Genomic DNA, 21,152 nt, shown 5'->3' on the forward strand with positions numbered 1-21,152 from the left:
TTGTCACACCCGTCAAGCCTAACGGTTCGGTCCGCATCTGTGCAGACTACAAATGCACCATAAACAAGGCTCTCACGGCCCATGCATACCCAGTGCCAGTGGTCAGCCATGTCCTCGCCACCCTGGCTGGGTCAAAAATCTTTGGCAAACTGGACTTGGCCCAAGCGTATCAACAGTTGCCTGTGGACGAAGCCACAGCAGAGGCTCAGACGATTGTGACGCACAGAGGGGCATTCAGAGTTAAGCGGCTGCAATTTGGCGTTAGCGTGGCACCAGGCATATTCCAGAATCTAATGGACTCTCTCCTTAAAGGGATTCCTGGCGTCACCCCCTTCTTCGATGATGTACTGATCGCCGGGCCCACACCAGAGGAATTTGAGGACCGCCTCCGCTCCGTCCTGCACCGTTTCCAGACGGCGGGCCTCAAGGTGAAGCGGGAAAAGTGTTTACTGGGAGTGCCGCAGGTGGACTTTCTGGGATTTAAGGTGGACGCAGAAGGGGTCCATCCAACCGGTGACAAGGTACGGGCCATTTGTGAGGCCCCAGCGCCCAAGAGCAAGCCCGAACTTCAGTCATTCTTGGGACTATTGAACTTTTACCATGCCTTCCTTCCCCATAAGGCAGCGGTAGCGGAGCCCCTACACAGACTCCTAGATAAAAGTGCCCCTTGGGTGTGGGGCCAGCGACAAAGGGCCGCATTCCAGGCAGTCAAGGACTTGCTCGTCTCGAACTCGGTCTTAGCACACTTCGACGAGAGGCTGCCAGTGGTGCTGGCATGCGACACCTCTCCCTATGGCATCGGCGCTGTCCTGGGACACCAACTCCCGGATGGAAGAGAGGTGCCGGTGGCATACTTCTCCCAGACGCTTGCTGCAGCCGAACGAAACTACTCACAGATTGACAAGGAGGGTCTGGCAATCGTGAAGGGCGTAAAAAAATTCCATGATTTCTTGTACGGGCGGCCCTTTACCATAGTGACTGACCACAAGCCGTTGCTTGGCCTGTTTGCCCCTGAGAAGCAGACCCCCCAAGTGTTGTCTCCACGTGTCCTCAGGTGGTCAATTTTCCTTGCCGGCTACCAGTATGCACTAATCCACCGCCCTGGGAAGGCGATGGGCCACGCAGACGCCCTCAGCAGGCTACCACTACCAGAAACAGGCCCCGACCCAGCGCCTGCGCAAGAGGTTATGACCCTGGAGCTGCTTCCCGACCGACCCATTCAGGCACAAGAAGTTGCGCACCATTCCACAAAAGATAGGGTCATCTCCCGGGTCCTGGACTGGGTGTGGCGAGGATGGCCCAGCAGCAGCCCCGGGCCAGAATTCGCTGGCTACACAAACCGCAAACATGAACTGTCGGCCCACAAGGGGTGCCTGTTATGGGGAAGCAGGGTTGTTGTTCCCCAGCCCCTCCGCAAAAGGGTCCTCACAGCCCTACACGAGACACACCCAGGGGTAGTGAGGATGAAGGCCCTTGCCAGGAGTTATGTGTGGTGGCCGGGGATTGACAGAGAGATAGAGGCCTGGGTCCAACACTGCCAGACCTGCCAAGAATCCCGCCCGGATCCCCCAAGGGCCCCAGTCCAGCCCTGGGAGTCCGCCCGACATCCATGGTCACGCTTGCACGTGGACTTCGCTGGCCCCTTCCAGGGAAAAACATTCTTCATAGTGGTGGATTCCTACACCAAATGGCTGGAGGTCGCACTGGTACCATCCACTTCTACGGCGGCAGCCATCCGGGTACTACGTAAGCTGTTTGCGACCCACGGGCTCCCTGACACCCTCGTCTCGGACAATGGAACCGCATTCACGTCAGAGGAGTTCCAGACCTTCACAGCGCAGAACGCCATCCGCCACATCCGCTCAGCACCATTCCACCCTGCCACCAATGGCCAAGCGGAGCGCATGGTGCGGACCACCAAGGACAGCCTCCGCCGCATGACACAAGGGGACTGGGAATACCGCCTTGCCGCATTTCTTCTAGCACAGCACAGCACCCCAAGCACAACGACGGGCCAGAGCCCAGCTGAATTACTAATGGGCCGGCGCCTTGCAACTAGACTGGACCGACTTCACCCCGACAGAGCTCAGGATGAGGTAGTGGTGGGGAAAGGCAGGAACCCCCAGACATTTGTGGCCCAGGACCCAGTGTATGCAAAGAATTTTGGGGCAGGCCCAGCATGGGTACCCGCCACAGTCACCAAGGTGACCGGTCCCGTGTCGTACGAGGTACTAACGGAAGGGGGGCAATGTTGGCGCCGCCACTGCGACCAGCTACGGCGACGATTCCCAGGAGGAACCCGGGAGGAGAGCGGGACAGAGGGGTCCCAAGGGGACAGCAGGGCAGTGAGGCTTGTAGAGCGAGAGGGGTGGGCAGGGGAAGCAGAAGCAGTAGGCACAGAGGGGCGCCCCGAGGCTGGAAGGACACCGGAACCAGAGCTACAACCTAGTGGTTCAGTGGCGCCAGACCAGACAGCCCCGGCACAGCCAGCAGCCTCGGAACACGAGCCAGAACCAGAACCCCTGACCAAGGAACACCCCAGGCCACAACGCACACGGAGGCGGCCAGCAGACCTTGGGGACTACGAATGCAACTTCCCGGGCAGGACTGGAACTTAGAGGGGAGGGGTGTTATGTACTGAGCTGAATCCTAGAACAATAGGATTCAGAATCAGCGGGAGCTACCCAATCCAACTCCAGGTGGAAGTGAATCCGCAACCTGATTGGCCTGCTGGAGCAGCCAATCAGGCGGCTGGCAGAAGTGAATCTGCTACCTGATTGGCCTGTAGGAGCAGCCAATCAGGCTGCAGGCAGAAGTCAATCCACAATATAATTGGCCCACAGGTGTAGCCCTGAAGTAGCCAATCACGCAAGGCCCATTGTGTAAATAATGTATATAAGCAGATGGTTTTGGGAAAAGAGCCATTCGTCTTCTCTTCTCCTCCTTGATGACTATGAGCTGAATAAAGAGCATGAAATTCACTCTTGACTCCGAGTATATTTCAAAGGGGTAAAAGGTTGAAGGTGATAATGAGGGTGACAAAAAGAAAAGAAAAGGAGGGAGTAAGAAACGTGGGAATTGGGTTTGAAGGTGAAATCAGAATTTGAGTGGATGTTGGCTTCATAACTGGGTGCAAGGGGAGAAGTATGCTTAGTAGTTGCAATGTGTGGGAAGAGGAAAGTGCAAGGTGTTTTCCATGGAGCTGCAAGAGGCAGGCTGTAGAAAATGAGAGGGGAGAGGTGAAGCTGAAAATACAGGTGCAAAACTGAGTTGCAGAATAGAAGGGAGAAGCTGGGGCAGAGATTTCAGCAAGTAGAGTGTTTTGGTGGGGGGGGTGTTGGCAAGTGAACTAAAGGAGGCAGAGTCTCCTTACATAATGAATAATGGTCCAACAGAATCCTCAAAGAAGATTTAATTGGAACAATCTATTAATTGTAGCTCCCTTTTTAACTAACTAAAACAAATCACTGATTTGCCAGCAATATCATTAGCAGGAAAACTAGGCCAACTAATGAAATTCACAAAGGAGTTGGCCTCAAGAGTAGAAAAGTGGTGGTTAAAATGCCCTGTTTGCAGTAATTGATTCTTCTGTTAAAGAGCAAAATTCATAGGCAAGTGAGATATTCTTTATTGTGAATTATAGTTTCCTAAGTATCTCTAGAATAATTTGAAAAATGCAAATAATTCCATTTCCATATTTTTTCTCATTCATGTTCCCCTCCTTTTCTTCCATATCTACTGCATGGACAAAAGATATCAAAGAAGAAACAATGGAAAATAGCACCTCAGTGAATGCATTTATTTTACTAGGTTTTTCTAATGTTCCAGATTTCAAACTCCTTTTCTTTGTAGTGTTCCTGTGCATCTACCTTGTCACTGTCTTTGGCAATGTCATCATCATTGTCATCATTAGTGTTGATGCTGCCCTCCACACTCCCATGTACTTCTTCCTCAGGAACCTGTCTTTCCTGGAGATCTGCTATACTTCAGTCACAATCCCCAAGTTGCTTGAGAACATTGTCGCTCTTGACAAAACCATCTCTTTGCGTGCATGTGCCACTCAAATGTATTTTTTCCTCTTCTTCGGTGCCACTGAGTGCTGTCTCCTAGCCATCATGGCTTATGATCGCTACATCGCTATATGCAATCCACTGCGCTACCCGGTAATTATGAGAAAGAGAGCATGTGTTCATTTCGCTGCCTTTTCTTGGGCTTGTGGCTGTCTGGTGGCTGTGGGTCATACCACCTTCATTTTCAACCTTCCTTTCTGTGACTCCAAGGTCATCAACCATTTCTTTTGTGAAATCCAGCCAGTTCTAAAACTAGTGTGTGGGGACACATACTGGAACGAAATCCAAATCATTGTAGCTGCTGCATTTGTAATCCTGATGCCTTTCATGTTGATCCTTATGTCTTATTTCCACATCATTTCTACTATCTTGAGGATGCAATCAGCCCAGAGCCGCCAGAAGGCCTTCTCCACCTGCTCCTCACACCTTGTGGTTGTCTCCTTGTTTTATGGGACAGCCATTTTTATATACATACGCCCCAAATCTAGCTACTCTCTGAATGTGGATAAGCTTCTCTCGCTCTTCTATTCTGTTATTACTCCCATACTGAATCCAATTATCTACAGTCTGAGGAACAAAGAAGTGAAAGGAGCTCTCAGGAAGACAGTGTTGAAACTAATCCCATCAAACTGATATCCTTGTTTTAAAAGCAGAGAGTTGACTATGAGACACTGTCAGCCTGTGCAAAAATTAAAGGCTCTTGATAGAGTTCATCATAGTAATTTCTATAGTATTTAATTGCATGATCATATTATTTCTTTTATTACTAACTATGGAACATAAATATGTACAACAACAAGAGTACAGTGACAATAGACTTGGAAGATAATTTTGCTCTGAAGTAAAGAACATGAACACTGTCTTCATGGAGGACCATCTGGGAACCATACCGGTATGTAAGTCGATTTATGCTCTTCAGAGGGAAAGTGGTGTGTAAATGTGACTAATACATAAATATTGCAATATTCCTTTGACAGCAAATCCATTTTTACTAACAATTTAGAAAAAGAATGTTGCTCCTCTGACCCCACCTAATGCACACGAGTAGAAGACTAAAGGTACTTTAAGAATATTTCAATTGCCATAGAAACCCCAAAAGCTGTTTACAGTATAACTTTCCATATGTAGTTGTGTGAATGTTTCCCAAATGCAAGAAAGCTGCTTCACTGAAAATGATTTTCCTGAAGTTCTCTGAATTTTGATCTCTCACCCTATATAAAAGTTTCCATTACACAAAGTATGTGTTTAATTATGCATCCATGCATTGTCTGTTACTATTGGATAACATCAGTTGTGAATTAACAGGTTCTTGGCTAATATAGAGAGATGGATAAATTGGAACCACAGAGTTCTTGATCTTAGGATGCATTGCCATCACATCCGCCCCAAAACAAACATACACCACTACTTCAGTGGCTGTTTCAATATAATCACATTTTTCCATAGAGACATTATTCCCTATTTATTTTAAATAATGTTAACATTTATTTAGAGTTTGTGCTCAGGACTGCCTTCAGTCTTTTGCAGTCTGGCAACAGTGTGGTCTGTGATGAAAATACAGAGTTAAATCTCAGCTTCCCTGTCCAACCATCAAGCATTATTATTATTTTTAGCAAGTGCCAAAAAGAATACAGTGAAAACACCTGCTAGAAATCCACAGACAATTATAAATGGCCTTTAGTAAATTTCTGGTTATATTTTTTTAAAATCATCACCAACTGTTGTGCAGCACAGAGACCTCCAAAAGTGAAAGGTTTTAAAAATGATTAACTCCCTTATAATTATCACAAATGTGGTGATTGAGGTTTTCTTAATTTCAAAGCTCCAGGGATATCTCAGTGCAACTTCTGAATTGTAAATAATAGACAGAATATCAATTGAAAATAATATAGTTATTAAGGCTATGACATCTGTTATAAATGCTCTTTGCCCTTGAAATGCAAGCATGAGCATGAAAGGGCTCCACCAAAATGTGGGTGAATAATGTCAGATCAGATGCTCAGGTCTATGACATGGAGTATAATTTCAGCTCTTTGTACACATCAATGGATGAATGATTGAGTCATTGACTAAACTGCTGTGATCCAAAATGTTGTTCTTGCTTTTGCTCCTTCTGTTGCTGCCACAGGCTATCAGTGACAACTTCAAGGGGCGCCATGGAGGAGACAACAATTGTTACTTAGATTATTATAAGCCTAAAAAGCATGTCATTGGAGGAATTTTATCATTGCATGCTAGTTTTTATTCACATGAGAACTTCACGATTATACCCATGTGTTTCAAGAAAAATGTGTTTCAGTAAGTCTGTGCTTTATTTGAATGTAGGGCAAATATGTAGATTCCAAGTTTGACGCCGTAGTAACAGCATTGAGTAACTTTTATCTCTTCATACTCCCACACCAAAAGAAGAGTCCTTTGAGAATTTGCCTAAGGGTATGCAAGGAAATGTGATGCGATAACTCTGTACTGTATTAGGTTATGGAGCAATCTGGAGGATTCAAACATGAACATCACAGTAACAGTGCCAAGTAACTAAATCTAAGGGGTAATAAGGTGTTGAGAAATAATCTCTTAAATCTACCCTCCCCCAAGATTGGATAGTTCATGCTAACTAGTGTGGAAGAGTGCAGACACATTGTGATAATTGTACACACTGCAAAGTGACTGATGTCAAAGCATCCAGATTGCATTTCAACTCATGTTCACCACATAACTTCCAGAGGAATATTTACCTTTGCTTGTTGTTGCAGCAGCTGCAAAGAGTCCTAATTCACTTAAAGTCTAACATTTATTCTGGCCTAAGTTTTCATGAACTAAAATTTATCTTCTCTTCAATTGGTTGAACCCAAGGCAGGATATAAAGGCACAGTGGCTTTATGGCTGCTCTGTAGCTGAGCAACGATTTTCCTTAAAATGGTTTATTCTTCAGACCCTGAATCCTGGCACTGAGGCTGGATCTAGACACATCAAAAAACTATTTCAGGAAAACACGTTTTGAACCTCATAATGGGAAATCACATTGCTGAAAGGCCAAACTCTACACCGTCATATGGTGTCACATTGTTATAACACATTTAAAATGATTTTTTAAAACTAATGTAGCTGTGTCCTGTGGGTTAGCTTTTAAAAAAAAAACTTTCAGGCAAAGTAACTGAAAACCATTCTCTTCTAGCTGGCAAGATTTTAGCCAATAGAAAGTTAGGCCAAGTGATGTTTTTTCCCGTTTTTTTCTGTTTTTCTTATTTCTGCTGTATTTCAAATGTGTTTGCAACAGCTATAACAATGATCAAATAATCCTTTAATTATTTCCTTTTAGGCCCCTCTTGAAGCGCTTCCAACATGTGTTTGCTATCCTTTTTGCTGTTGATGAGATCAACAAGAATCCAAAACTCTTACCCAATGTTACCTTGGGGTTCCACATCTATGACAATTTCAACTTTGAAATGATGAGCTTTGATAGCATCCTGAGCCTTTTGACTTCACAAAAAGAAAGTTTCCCTAATTTCAAGTGTGGGAAGAAACCCCAGATTTCAGCAATTGTTGGAGGGCTAGGATCCGACACTTCCATGCAGATAGCCACCATCTTAGGCCTTTATAAGATTCCCCAGGTGGGAATGTGTGTAGGGGACATTAAATCATATTCATCCAAGGACCGGGGGGGGGGCTCTCATTGAATCTGTGTGAGGGTTGAAGGTCAATGCAAATACCATGTGCTGCTATCTAGACCTGATAGTTTCAGTGCTGGTTTTTCTTCTTGGCCTCTTATGGTTTTCCCTTTTCTCCCTTTTTGTGTGGAGTGTGTGGGTCTATCAAGTTTTGAGAGACATAAAAAGTTGCAATGTATACCGAATAATGCCAACCTAGCAGTTCGAAAGCACGTCAAAGTGCAAGTAGATAAATAGGTACCGCTCCAAGCGGGAAGGTAAACGGCGTTTCCGTGCGCTGCTCTGGTTCGCCAGAAGCAGCTTAGTCATGCTGGCCACATGACCTGGAAGCTGTACGCCGGCTCCCTAGGCAATAATGCAAGATGAGTGCCACAACCCCAGAGTCAGTCACAACTAGACCTAATGGTCAGGGGTCCCTTTACCCTTTACCTTATACCAAATATTTGATTTACTTGTTTGTTCAGCATGGACAAGCTGAGTTCCCAGTTGAGTTCTACATGTCCTCAGATTGAGGGGGAAATAGCCATTTTCTGTTATTTCATATGCACACACGGATGCTGATGCTGTCTAACAGCAACTTTATGCAGGTGAAAACACCTGAAGCCTTTTTCTGCCACTATTTCTGTGATATGAAATGAATGAGCTTCCCTGCTATAAAGGAAGCAGAGAAACCCTTTTTAGGCTGGGGAAATAAACGTAAGGGCACAGTAGCTGGGTTGAAGTATGGGGACTTGGTTAATTCCAAGCATAAATAGAACCTGCAGAGGAAACAATCTTTCTGTTCCACATGGTGTTTCATGCAGATCCATCTTCCCATCTCTTCCTAGGGGACTGCAAAAACACTTCTTAGGTCAACTAGGAACGCAACCCTGAGAAGCAATGTTGTTTCAGGTGTAGATACGTCCACCAATGTCAAGAGTATTAACTTGATATTACAACTGGTGGTGTTACCAGACCATCACCACCATTCTATTCTTCCTTTTGAAAATTTATATTTTCAGTCCCATCCCTTTTCTATATAAAATTTGAGATATGGCAGTGACAAACACTGTCTGAAGGCTTTCAGCTGGAAAACAATCTTCATTGAGCCACTCTTCATCTGCATGTCCTCAGAATGAGGGGGAAATAGACATTTTCTGTTATTTCATAATTTGTTAATATTTATATTTTTTCTTCGAGAAATTTTTAACATATTGAATGGAAAGAGATAATGATTCAAATATGTTTAAGGAGCTGCTGCACATTAGAGCAGCTTTGAAATAAAAATCTGGATAGAAATTATAATCTTCATGTGAAAAGTAGCAGTTTTTAAATTCCACCATACCCTATTGATAATTCAGACGGCATCACAGCAGAGATTGCTGGAGCAGATGAGTCATTGGCCTCCATTTTTTCATGTTTGCTCTTATCTCTTTACTTAGTGTCTCCCCATTCATACTATAAAGGAAGATTAGCAGACAAGTAGAACGATAAGAAGAGAAAGTTAAAAGGGAGTCTGGCAGGTCCTTCTTATCTGCTTTTCAGAAGAATGTTTTTCTGTGAAAATCTCAAAATTATACTAAGAAAGAACCTGTCTTCCTGGGACTACTTTTGTGTGTGGTTAGGCTCTTGTGTCTTTTTCAGAACTGCAAAAAAATGAAAATGAAAAAAAATAATTATGTTCTTTCTTACATAGCTCAGTTACAGTTCAGTTCACCCAGCACTAAAGGATAAACCTCAGTTCCCTTTTTTATACCAAATGGTTCCAAATGAAGTCTCTCAGGATGAAGGAATAGTGCACTTGATAAGGTATTTTGGGTGGACATGGGTTGGACTCATTGTCTCCAATGATGACAATGGAGCTGAGTTTGTGCTACGCTTGAAATCAGTGTTCAGTAGGAATTACATCTGCATAGCTTTCACAGAAAAGGCACCACAAGTCGCTTTCAGTGGAATGGATGAATATGGATATAAGTTTTATTATAAAAAAGAGGATTTGTTTGCCCTTAGCGTGACCACAGCCAATGTTATCATTGCATATGGAGACACTTATGCCATGCAAGTTTTTCAGTTAACGTTATATCTACATCAACCATTCAAGAAGACACCCTTGGAGAAAGTTTGGATCATCCCAGCTCAGTGGGACTTGACCTCAACCTTTTTTCTTAAAGAGTGGGATTTCAAAATCTTCCATGGTTCCTTGTCCATGGCAATCCACAGGAAGCAGGTACCAGGATTCTGGAGCTTTCTCCAGAACTTCGATCCTTACCAGCACCAAAATGACATTTTTATCCAACAACTCTGGTATGCTATGTTTCAGTGTTCAATTTCAAAATCATTTGCGGCTGAAGTAAATATCAATCTCTGTTCTGGGGAGGAAATGCTGGAGCATCTTCCAAATACTATATTTGAAATGAGCATGTCTGGTGAGAGCTATGCTATCTATAATGCCATCTATGCTTTGGCACATTCTTTACATGTCATGTACTCTTCTAGAAGGATGTTGATGGGAGAAGCACTCAGATTGGACCTTTGGAGAATGGAACAATGGGAGGTAATGTTAGGTGGATCTTGTCTTTGCATTTTACAGATGGGCTAAAAAATTAGACACTCAATTGTGCACTCATGTTATGTTGTGTAGGCTGCCCTGTACACCTTATGAAACCTTCCATGTATTTTCCCGATGCTCCTTTTTGTTAAAAATAACCAAACAGAGACCATACAGTTCTGCATAAGGTATTATTCATTATTAACTTAGGACCTTGTGGTATGTGTGGGAAATTATTATTATTTTTTATGTGATACTTCCTCTTAATTCTGCCTCTAAAGTGCAGACTGTGCCTGGACAGCACAGAGGAAAGGTAAGTGCAGATAAGTTAAAAAGTTCATGTCTCACGATCTATTAAAAAATTCAGTATACATAACTATTACACAATTGAGACAATTGAGGAACTCAGTAGGACATACTTTCATTGGTCATCTCTTCATCTTCACATACTTTCATTGGTCATCTTCATTGGTCATTACACAATTGAGACAATTGAGGAACTCAGTAGGACATACTTTCATTGGTCATCTCTTTCTATTATTCTGCTCCTTCTCCCTCTTCCCTCCTTGTGTTTTCCAAAGCTCTGTGTCTCTATTTTCATTTTATTTCCTGGAAGGAAGAGTCAATGGTGTGGAGCACTAGTGAGGAAGAATACTAGGTTTCACCTGGAAAATGCTAGTAGAGTAGATTTATTTAACACCCAAGGAAAAATGTTGCACTCATTCTGGGGTGTGTGTTTTTTAATTAATTGATTTATGAATACACAATTAAAAAGGGAGGGGGAATTTGATGCATAGCAGCACTGAAAAATTGTGTCATCTTTGCAATTTAGGGAAGAATACAACTCAATAATAGTTAGACAGTTCCCCCCTGCCATCAAACATGCATTTCGGCATAACAACTTAATCATTATAAACACTGAAATTTATGCATCGCCTTGCCAGGAACATGCTTGCAAACATTTTCTCTATTTGGTAAATTCTGAAGTTCTACATTTTCATCTAGTTTCACACTTTTTTGAGAAAAATCCATTTTAACAACAGTGCTGGAGATGAAATATATTTCAATGAAAACTTGGAATCATCCATTGGATATGATATTCTTAACATGGTTACTTTCCCCAACAATTCTTTCACCAAAGTAGAAGTTGGAACAGTAGTTTCTCATGCTTCCTCAGATCAAAGAGTTTACATGAAGGAACGTGACATTATATGGCCCAACAAATTCAACCTGGTAGGTACTCCAGATGTGTAATACCTTCAGACTTGCATTTTCTTTTCCAATCATCTATGTTTGAAACTTGTCATTTTGTTTTAAAGATTGCCGCACATTTTCTGTACATGTTCCCTTGAGGGGAAAATTATTGTATGCTCTACCACAGGATCTGGAAGGCTTTCTATGAGTTTTGGGTATTTTCCTATCATATATATTTTTTGCAATTTGGTTAAACTTTTTGTCAACTTCTGAAATTAGGAAAGCTGATGCAATCATATTTAGCATCCTAAGTTGTTCCCTGATATTTTGAGGTCTGTGTAATGGTGTAACAGGAAGGGTTAGAGCACTTTTGTTGGAAGAAGAAGAGAAGAAGAGTTTGGATTTGATATCCCGCTTTATCACTACCCTAAGGAGTCTCAAAGCAGCTAACAATCTCCTTTCCCTTCCTCCCCCACAACAAACACTCTGTGAAGTGGGTGGGGCTGAGAGACTTCAGAGAAGTGTGACTAGCCCAAGGTCACCCAGCAGCTGCATGTGGAGGAGCGGAGACGCGAACCTGGTTCCCCAGATTACGAGTCTACCACTCTTAACCACTACACCACACTGGCTCACAGGAAAACCTGTGAAGTGTATAACTAAACAGAGGATGCAACTCACTTCAGGGTACAATGTCTGCTGATGGTGGAAAAAATATATAGAAGCCTTTCCCACAGCCATTGCTTCACCATTTAATATATTGGGTTGTTTGGAACAACTAAAAATGCCCTGTGGTTTTCTGGTAAAGCAGTAGAAGCTAGCCAACTTAATGAATAGAAGAAGTTTATAATAGCTATGGTATATTAATTAGGGAAGGTGTGATTACATTCCATCTGAAAAATGTGATAGCACTGACTTCAGAATGTATGTGGCAACTTTCAGATGAGTGTCAGCTTACCTTTAAAGATGTGGCATGTGAGTTCCCCACCCCTTTTTAACAAGAAGAAAAGCTTAAAGTGTTGACCAACTCTCCCACTGTAGCCCTTTGGAATTTGAGATATTTGAACACAGTGTTTATAATTACCAGTCCTATTTAGTTAACTATTTGGACATTTGGGCTGCCTACATGAATCAAAAGGGACGCAGGTGGCACTGTGGATTAAACCACAGAGCCTAGGGCTTGCCCATCAGAAGGCCGGCAGTTCGAATCCCCGTGACAGGGTGAGCTCCTGTTGCTCGGTCCCTGCTCCTGCCAATCTAGCAGTTCGAAAACACGTCAAAGTGCAAGTAGATAAATAGGTACCGCTACAGCGGGAAGGTAAATGGAGTTTCCGTGTGCTGCTCTGGTTCACCAGAAGTGGCTTTGTCATGCTGGCCACATGACCTGGAAGCTGTACACCGTCTCCCTCGGCCAATAATGTGAGATGAGCGCTGCAACCCCAGAGTCAGTCACAACTGGAACTAATGGTCAGGGGTCCCTTTACCTCACACAATAGACATGTATGTCCAAGACATCAAATTGTATTTATAGATCAATGACTTTCCCTGCATGTTCCCCTCCAAAATTAATGAATTCCTAGAGGAATAGCCCTGTTAGTCTCTTGCAGCAATACCAACAAAGATACATTAAAGGCAAAGTGGATGACGTGAATATGCAATTTTATTTCCATATATGCCAGGGCTATTTATGGGGTGGGTGGATAAACAAAGTTCAAACCATTGAATCAAAATCCAATTATATTGATTTAAACTTCATTCACTTGTATTTTTTGTTAGACAGTACCCCATTCTTTATGTAGTGAAATATGCCATCTTGGATATCACAGAAAAGTCCGTGAAGGAGAACAGTCTTGCTGCTATGATTGTTTCAAATGTGCAGATGGGACAATTTCAAACCAAGTAGGTACGTGATTCAAAAATCTCTACCTTCAAATTTTTGAAAGAAACTACATCTAGTACTCTTTTCAAATAGTCATGCCTTTCTCAATTATTTCATCTTCTCATTTAATACTCAAGGTGCTATCTGTAACCCACAGGTAAACCAGATAGTGCCCCACAGTTTGATCTAAAAGCATATCAGGCCAACATATTGCTGAAGCTCAGCAAAACTGGGTTTGGTTCGCAGCTGGATTGGTGGCCACCTAGGAACCAGACGCACTTAGGGTTTCATGATGGGATAAATATGGGTTATGAATTCCAGAAAACAAATGCATGGATTTTATTTTACTGGTACAAGGTTAGTTAAAATAAACATTTAACTGAGTGGCAGGAACAAGATTTGGAATTTAAGGGACTACAGATTATTTTGTGCATTTTCATCTTAGAGAAAATTGCCATTGGGGAAAAAATAGTTTAGTGTCAGATGGACAGTAAAGTATATGACTGGATAATGTAGGATATTACCTGTGCAAGGGTAGGGTTGTCATATGTCTGGGATCTCCTCTTTTTGGGCACCAGCACACCTATGTAGGTGTATCATTTTACCCAAAATGTCCGGGTTTGGAATCTGTTTACCCGTGTTTCTCATATTATAAGACACGTCTTATATTTATTTTTTCCTCAAAAAAACACACTATGGCTTATTTTCAAGGGATGTCTTATTTTTTTCCTCCTCCTCCTGCCATGGCCAGCATTGCTGCTGCGCCTATCACTATGTCTTATTTTCGGGGTATGGCTTATATTCCTTGAATGCTTAAAAATCCTGCTATGGCTTATTTTATAGGTATGTCTTAAAATATGAGAAACAGGGTATTTATTTATCTCTTTACCTATTGATCTCTTTACCTATTTACCTATTAAAATAAATAAATGCGCCACCTGACAGTGCCACAGCTGCCAGCTCTGCCAAGGAAGGAGGGTCGGGCGCAGGTGTGAAACTTGGAGAGGGAGGGCAGGGGCACCAGGAAGGTGCACGGGAGTGGGCAGGGCTGTGGGAGGCCAACAGTGTATCACATGCATGCTTGGAGTGCGCTCAGCCCTCCAGGTCACCTTGTGGGTTATGTCCCGTGCAGGCAGATCACTGATTGCCCGCTCACCCCACCACTGCCGATCGCTCGCTCACTCACCCCACTGCCGCCAATCACCCCCTGCCCACCAACCTCCTACCTCGCACCATGGCCGACCTACAAATGTGTCTGGGTTTTTGCTTTTTTTAAAAAAAAAAAACGGCAACCCTATTCAAGCGTGATACTTCTACAACAGCTCTGTGCTGTTTTTGACCCATTAATCTATATGTTGTTGGACTGCAACTCCCATCAGCAGTAACTATATGGTAAATGGTCAGGAATGGTTGAAGCTGTAGATCAATTAAGAAAACCTGGAAGGCAACAGGCTCCCCCTACCTGCATTCATTCCACCACCTTTGCAAAGTGTTTTACTCATCAGAAAGCACTCTGTTTTGGTTTGGGTTGCTTTCAGAGCAAGGAGGCACCAAAAAATAGGAAGCATGCAATCACATGGAGCAGGTTGGCCATATTACATAAGACATTTAAAAGAGGTATGTACCTGTTATTCAGACAGTATATTTATTTCTTACAGATGCAGATAAGTGTGAAAAATGTCCAGAGGATGAACATCCAAACAACAATAAAAACAGATGTATTTCTAAAGTCATAACTTGTCTAGTCTATGATGACATTTTAGGAATCAATTTGGCTTCTGTGGCAGTCTCTTTTGCACTTTTCACAGCTCTGGTGCTTGGAACCTTCATCAAACACCAGAATACCCCCATTGTCAAAGCCAACAATCGGGACCTTACCTACCTTCTGCTGATCTCCCTTTTGCTCTGCTTCCTTTGCTCCTTGCTGTTCATTGGACGACCCAGCAAGGTGACCTGCCTTCTTCGACAAGCTACCTTTGGAAACATATTCTCTCTTGCACTTTCCTGTGTCCTGGCTAAGACCATCATTGTGGTTGTGGCATTTATGGCCACGAGGCCTGGAAGCAAGATGAGGAAATGGGTGGGCAAAAGACTATCCAACTATTTTATCCTTTTTGGCTCTCTTGTTCAAGTTGGCATTTGTTCTTTCTGGCTCTTCACTTCTCCCCCATTCCCGGACCTTGATATGATCACACAGCCTGAGGAGATTGTGTTGCAATGTAATGAAGGCTCAGATGCCATGTTTTACACAGTCCTGGGCTACATGGGCTTTCAGGCCAGTGTCAGCTTCACGGTGGCCTTCCTAGCCAGGAAACTGCCTGACAGTTTCAATGAAGCCAAGTTTATCACCTTCAGCATGTTGGTCTTCTGCAGTGTCTGGATATCTTTCATTCCAGCCTATCTAAGTACCAAAGGCAAATACATGGTGGCTGTGGAGATCTTCTCCATTCTGGCCTCAAGTGCTGGGTTGCTGGGTTGCATATTTCTCCCTAAAATGTATATCATTATTTTGAAGCCAGAAATGAACACTAGGGACCAATTCTTTAGGAAAAAAGAATTTCATTAGGGTTGCCATATCTTGAAGAGCAAAAAAGAGAACAGCCTGAGCCACTGCCAGCCTGAGCTGGGGAAAGAGGTGTGCGGGTGCACTTGTCTGTTGCTCCACCTGTGCACCTCTTTCCCCAGCTCAGGCTGGCAGCAGCTGCAAAATGCAGAGCAGCCCAAGTCCAAGCCCTAGCTGCCCAAGCCACCTGAGCCCCCAACCTCCCTGACATCTCCTTTAAAATGTAAAAATCCACATGGAAGGACATGTTGGACATGTCTATGTTTTCCTGGACGTATTGCAACCCTAGTTTTATTGAACCATAGAGAGAATTATTTTGCAGTGATACCAGTTGTTTCCAGCAATGAGCAGCAAGTTAACAAGACATTGCCCAGAAGTGAACTATATAGTGCTTGTGCTGACCCGTATAACCTCCTATGTGCTTATCTGAGAATAATTACGTGTTCAGAATAAAAACTGTGAGAACAGCAAGTACATTTCATTTCATTTACAGTGCCATACTTCCTGACTATCTGCTTAATTGACAATAGGCATTATTTGGTACTGCCGGGGGGGGGATATTCAATGTCAAAATATGATTTCCACCCACATCTATGATATTGTTGGATCTCCTTTTGTATCAGCCTAAAACCACACTGTAGAGATGAAGAAGATACAGGAGATGACAATTAAATGTGCACCTTGGTCATCTACCTTATGAGAAAGGTGTCTGTGAAGGCAGGCCCTTTAATTTCAGAAATAGGGACTGCTTTTGCTGAAAACTGAAGGTATTCAATACTAGTTATAATTAGAGTGGACCCCTTAAGTTAATAGACAAGGCTAACATGTTCATTCATTTCCGTGGGTTTATTCTGAGTACACCACCTTAATTTAATTAATTCATTTCTTATGTTTAACAATGTTATCCTATTAGAGCAGATTTATAACCAATGTCGACAAACATTGCAATACAGGATTTCAAGTTGAGGCTTCAATTGAAACCCCACTTACCTAAGAGTGAGCCACACTGAATCCAATTCTACTTACTTCTAAGACATTATAATTATTACTATTACTCTTATTATTAATACCCCACTCATCTGCTTGGGTTTCCCCAGCCACTCTGGGTGACTTACAGCATATATAAAACATAGTAAAATATCAAACATAAAAAACACAATACAGGGCTGCTTTCAGGTGTCTTCTAAAAGTTACGTAGTTCTTTATCTCCTTGACATCTGAAGGGATGTTCCATAGGGAGGGCACCAGTACTGAGAAGGCCTTAGGAGTTTGCTATTAGAAGTCTGCTGAAAATCTCTTTAAATTCATTTTTTTAAAAAACCCCAAAAAAGCACGGGTGACAGGAGGGGAGGGCATCAACTGGCTGCTAGGGTTGGCTGAGAAGAAGATGACAGGGACTATAGAGGAAACATAAGGGAATGGTGCAGTCTTTTCACTGAGAATCAGGCTTAACCTTCGTAGGTGAGAGTAGGATGCCTACCATGTTTTCATCTTCAAAAGCTTGTTGGGACATCTCTCTTATTTCTCTCAAATTCTGAATGTCTTGTTTGGCTCCTGAACTCTTGTCTCCTACTCCTTTATCTGCTGCTGAACCTATACCTTGGTTCTCGAACTTAATCCATTCCAGAAGTCTGTTCACGACTCCCAAAACCATTCAAAAACCAAGCCGCGGCTTCCAATTGGCTGCAGGAGCTTCCGGCACTCAACTGAAAGCCGCGGAAGTCAGATGTTTGGCTTCCCCAAAATATTTGCAAACAGGCACACTTATTTCTGGGTTTGCGGCATTCAGGAGCCAATTTGTTCAGGAGCCAAACCATTTGGGAACCAAGGTACCACTGTACTGTTGAGCCTATACTATTACTTGCCTGAATTAAGATCTATTTTATTCATAAATAATGTATTTTGTTGTTATATTTTGAGACTATGAGTATGGAGAGACAATTAAAGGGGGAAAGTGGTGTTTGAAAGCAACAGGAGACGTCTGAATAGATTGGGAAGAAAACATTGGGTTAAACTTTGGGTTGTTTGGTTTTTTTGAAAAGATACCGGTAACCTTTACTTGCTTGCCTAGATATTGTTTTCTCGTCATTTAAAAACACATGAATACATTTAATTCTCTCTAGGCTAAATTGTTCAAAACCCAAGAGACATGCAGTCTTGGAGATACTAATCCTACTAATAATTGATATCACAGGCAGTGATCACTGCTTTGGAATAAAAGTACACTGCTTATGATGATTTCTCCTATAGTTTATTTCATTGCATGTTGTAAACAACTATTATAACATATCTGAATTAATTTACAATAGTCCTTGCTTATGAATTTCTTTTTGGGCAATAGACACAAAGGACAAAAACAGGCCCTGAACTCCATGTGACAATTTTAAGCCTGTACTATACAGTAAGTCTGTTGCATTTTTTGTTTCAGTGTGTTAATTTGGTTTGCAATGACTCAGATCTGGGGTTTAATTTCATTTTTATCATCATCATCATCATTTATTATTGGCCAAGTACATTTCCCAACATACTTGAAATTTGTTTCGGTTACATTGCAATGTAAACATAGACACACTGTTTTTTTCATTATTCCTTTTGTCGCCCCCCCCCCACTCCATCAAGATGTTTGTCCTTCATAGTCCTGTGAGATGGACTTATTTATTTATTTATTTAAAATAATAAAATTAATCTAAACATATCAGTAAATGTTAGGCATTCAAATTGCCTAAGGCTAAGAAACTCAGGATGCAGTCCAGCCAAAATAAGTGTATGGTTAACTTCCTCCTATTGAAATCTATGAACCAAGGAGAAGAATTATATTGTAATATATCCTGGGATGAGTGGGGTTAGAATCCAGCACTTGTCTGGCTGAGCTGAGGGTTACCTAGCATAGCAAGGCAATGACAGCATAACTCCCCATTCCTGGCTTAGCTGGAGATACACTGCTGTATCTACCCAGGTGAGCCAAGCCCAGCAGATCTTAAGTCAACATAAATAGTGAAAAGGGGGCATTCCAGGGCATTCCAGGACCAGTGAGGAGGATGAGGCTGGATCCCAGGCTCATATGACATGGCAACCTTGCAAACGTTAAGCCGGCAGATAGGGTGGTGTAACTTAAACCCTATTCTAAACCCCTCTGCAAGTCTTAGGCAGGGTCAGCCTGCAGGAGCCCATCTCCTGAACAGAGTTTGGATCTGGTAAAACCTACACCAGTTTAACTTATGCCTGGCTTACTTTATGCCAGTTTCTTGTGCATAGGATTGTTCCTAAAGACATCTTTAGTTTTATTATGTCACCCCAAATACATTTTTTTAAAAATTGCAACACATCACTTCTACTGATAATATTCTGGTGTCTCAATAAACTTGCTTAGAATTATGGCACAATTCTATGCAGATTTACTTGCAAAGTCCTATTCAGTTCAATATACATGCCTTGAACGTGCCATTGAATTGCAGCCTGAGAATATTATTAATAACAAACAAACCTGTCAACAATTCAACAAAAGTATCTTTGGACACATTCTTCCTCCTTGACTTTCAATTTATTTGCATAACATTTCAGCTACAGATTTTGTATCCCAGCCTTCAGTTATTGGAGAGGAGATGGAAATGAAAATGCTTCTTGCCAACGAAGATACAATAATACTGAAGTGCTACTGAAGAGTTTATTAATTTATTTTATTACAATTGTATACCCACTTTCAAAAAGAATTGTATACCCACTTTCAAAAATAATTTCCACATCTGTATTACTATTTTGCACTAGGTTAAACTTCATATTATCTCCATGCTTCCATTAGAGAAATATAGGAAGCTGTCTTATATGGAGTCAAACTATTGATCTATCAAGCTAAGTATTATATACACTGCCAATCAGTTTCAGAAAGGATTCTTTCCCAGCACCACCTGGAGAGATCAGGAATTGGTAAAGCAGGTGCTCTACCATTGTGCAATGGCTTCTCTTTTTAAAAACAAAACAAAAAACTTTATTGAGATTTTAATTAAAACATATCAAATCATAACAAAACAAATTGAAACAAATCAACTCAAAATATAAAAATTCATACAGATATCATACTTCCAAATTTACATCTGAAAAGTAATTGATATCTAATACATAATTTGACTAAACCTTCCTGTCTAGTCTTTTCCTCTATGACATCCAAATAAAAAACACTTAATATTTCTCCTAAACAGATAAATTTTCCTCCTTTTCCATGTACTTCCTCTTGCCTTGATCTTGGTCTCTTTAAGCTTTTGATTGGTTACTGCTTCCCTCACCCAATGTTTCGCCTGTGTTTCCTTTTGTTTTATAATCTTTACCTGCAGTACTGGTCTCTAGAAATGAATCCAGGATTTTAATGTGGGACATTGTTGCTTCATATAATTTCCGAATCCCCCCCCCCCAATTTTGTTCAAAATTCTGTTTACTGCCGCCTCTAATCGAATTGGTTAATTTTGCTAAATCTACATATCCAAATCATTTTTCCTGCCACTCATCAATTTTTGGTATATCTTGTCTTTTCCAATACGTGGCTATTAATATTCTTGCGACTGCAGTTGCGTATAAGAATATTTTTTGATCCTGGTTTTTTTTTTATCCTGTGCAATGGCTTCTCATAGAAATGCCACATCCAGAAATGTTGTTTTCAGCTGTAAAAAAAAGAAATCTTTAACTGTTTTAGCCACACAAAAACCCAAATAAACCCTATGAAATTTTGCACTTTGCAAAATTCTGCTGGAACATTTTGTCTATAAATTGGTTCTATAATTCTATGATTGCAGCATCTGTTCTAACTTTTTATTATTTCCATTTTCAAATTCATATTTTCAATACAAAATAAAAAAATTCTTTCAGTAGCACCTTAATGACCAACTAAGTTTATATTTTGGTATGAGCTTTCGTGTGCAAGCACACTTCTTCAGATATTTTCAATAGTTTATCAATACCCACCCACACCCTTTCTGTGTTTGTGAACAAGCTTGCACCTTAATGAAAGAAGAGGATAGGGACAAAGCCAAGAGTGTCTTGCATAGTTTGGTGATAGTTTGGGATTAAAAAAAATAGTTTGGGATTTTAAAAAACAAGAAGACAAGACATTGTAATACTGTTTGTTTGTTTGTTTGTTTGTTGTTTGTAGATGCAAGAATACTGGTTTGTGGAACCTCTGAACCATACCATAGTGACAACGTTCATTATTCTGGGCTTCCCTAATACTAGGAAGGTGGAAATTGTGCTCTTTTTTCTCTTCCTTGCT

The 21,152-nt window shown here is 41.8% G+C and overlaps 2 protein-coding genes across 2 annotated transcripts; both read left to right on the forward strand.

Moving 5' to 3' along the window:
* The first annotated feature begins 3,755 nt into the window (after window positions 1–3,755).
* LOC118094525 (olfactory receptor 10C1-like) lies at window positions 3,756–4,703 on the forward strand. The gene has a single exon (XM_035135040.3). The coding sequence runs from the start codon at window positions 3,771–3,773 to the stop codon at window positions 4,701–4,703; it is 933 nt and encodes a 310-aa protein (XP_034990931.1). The 5' UTR covers window positions 3,756–3,770.
* Window positions 4,704–9,473: 4,770 nt separating this feature from the next.
* Window positions 9,474–15,898, forward strand: LOC132593119 (vomeronasal type-2 receptor 26-like). The gene is made up of 5 exons (XM_088655831.1): window positions 9,474–9,941; window positions 10,544–10,575; window positions 11,306–11,495; window positions 13,230–13,356; window positions 14,991–15,898. The coding sequence occupies exons 1-5, from the start codon at window positions 9,474–9,476 to the stop codon at window positions 15,896–15,898; spliced, it is 1,725 nt and encodes a 574-aa protein (XP_088511957.1).
* The last annotated feature ends 5,254 nt before the right edge of the window (window positions 15,899–21,152 follow it).

Source organism: Zootoca vivipara, chromosome 12, assembly GCF_965207765.1.
Source record: "Zootoca vivipara chromosome 12, rZooViv2.hap1.1, whole genome shotgun sequence".
In the NCBI taxonomy this organism is placed as follows: domain Eukaryota; kingdom Metazoa; phylum Chordata; class Lepidosauria; order Squamata; family Lacertidae; genus Zootoca; species Zootoca vivipara.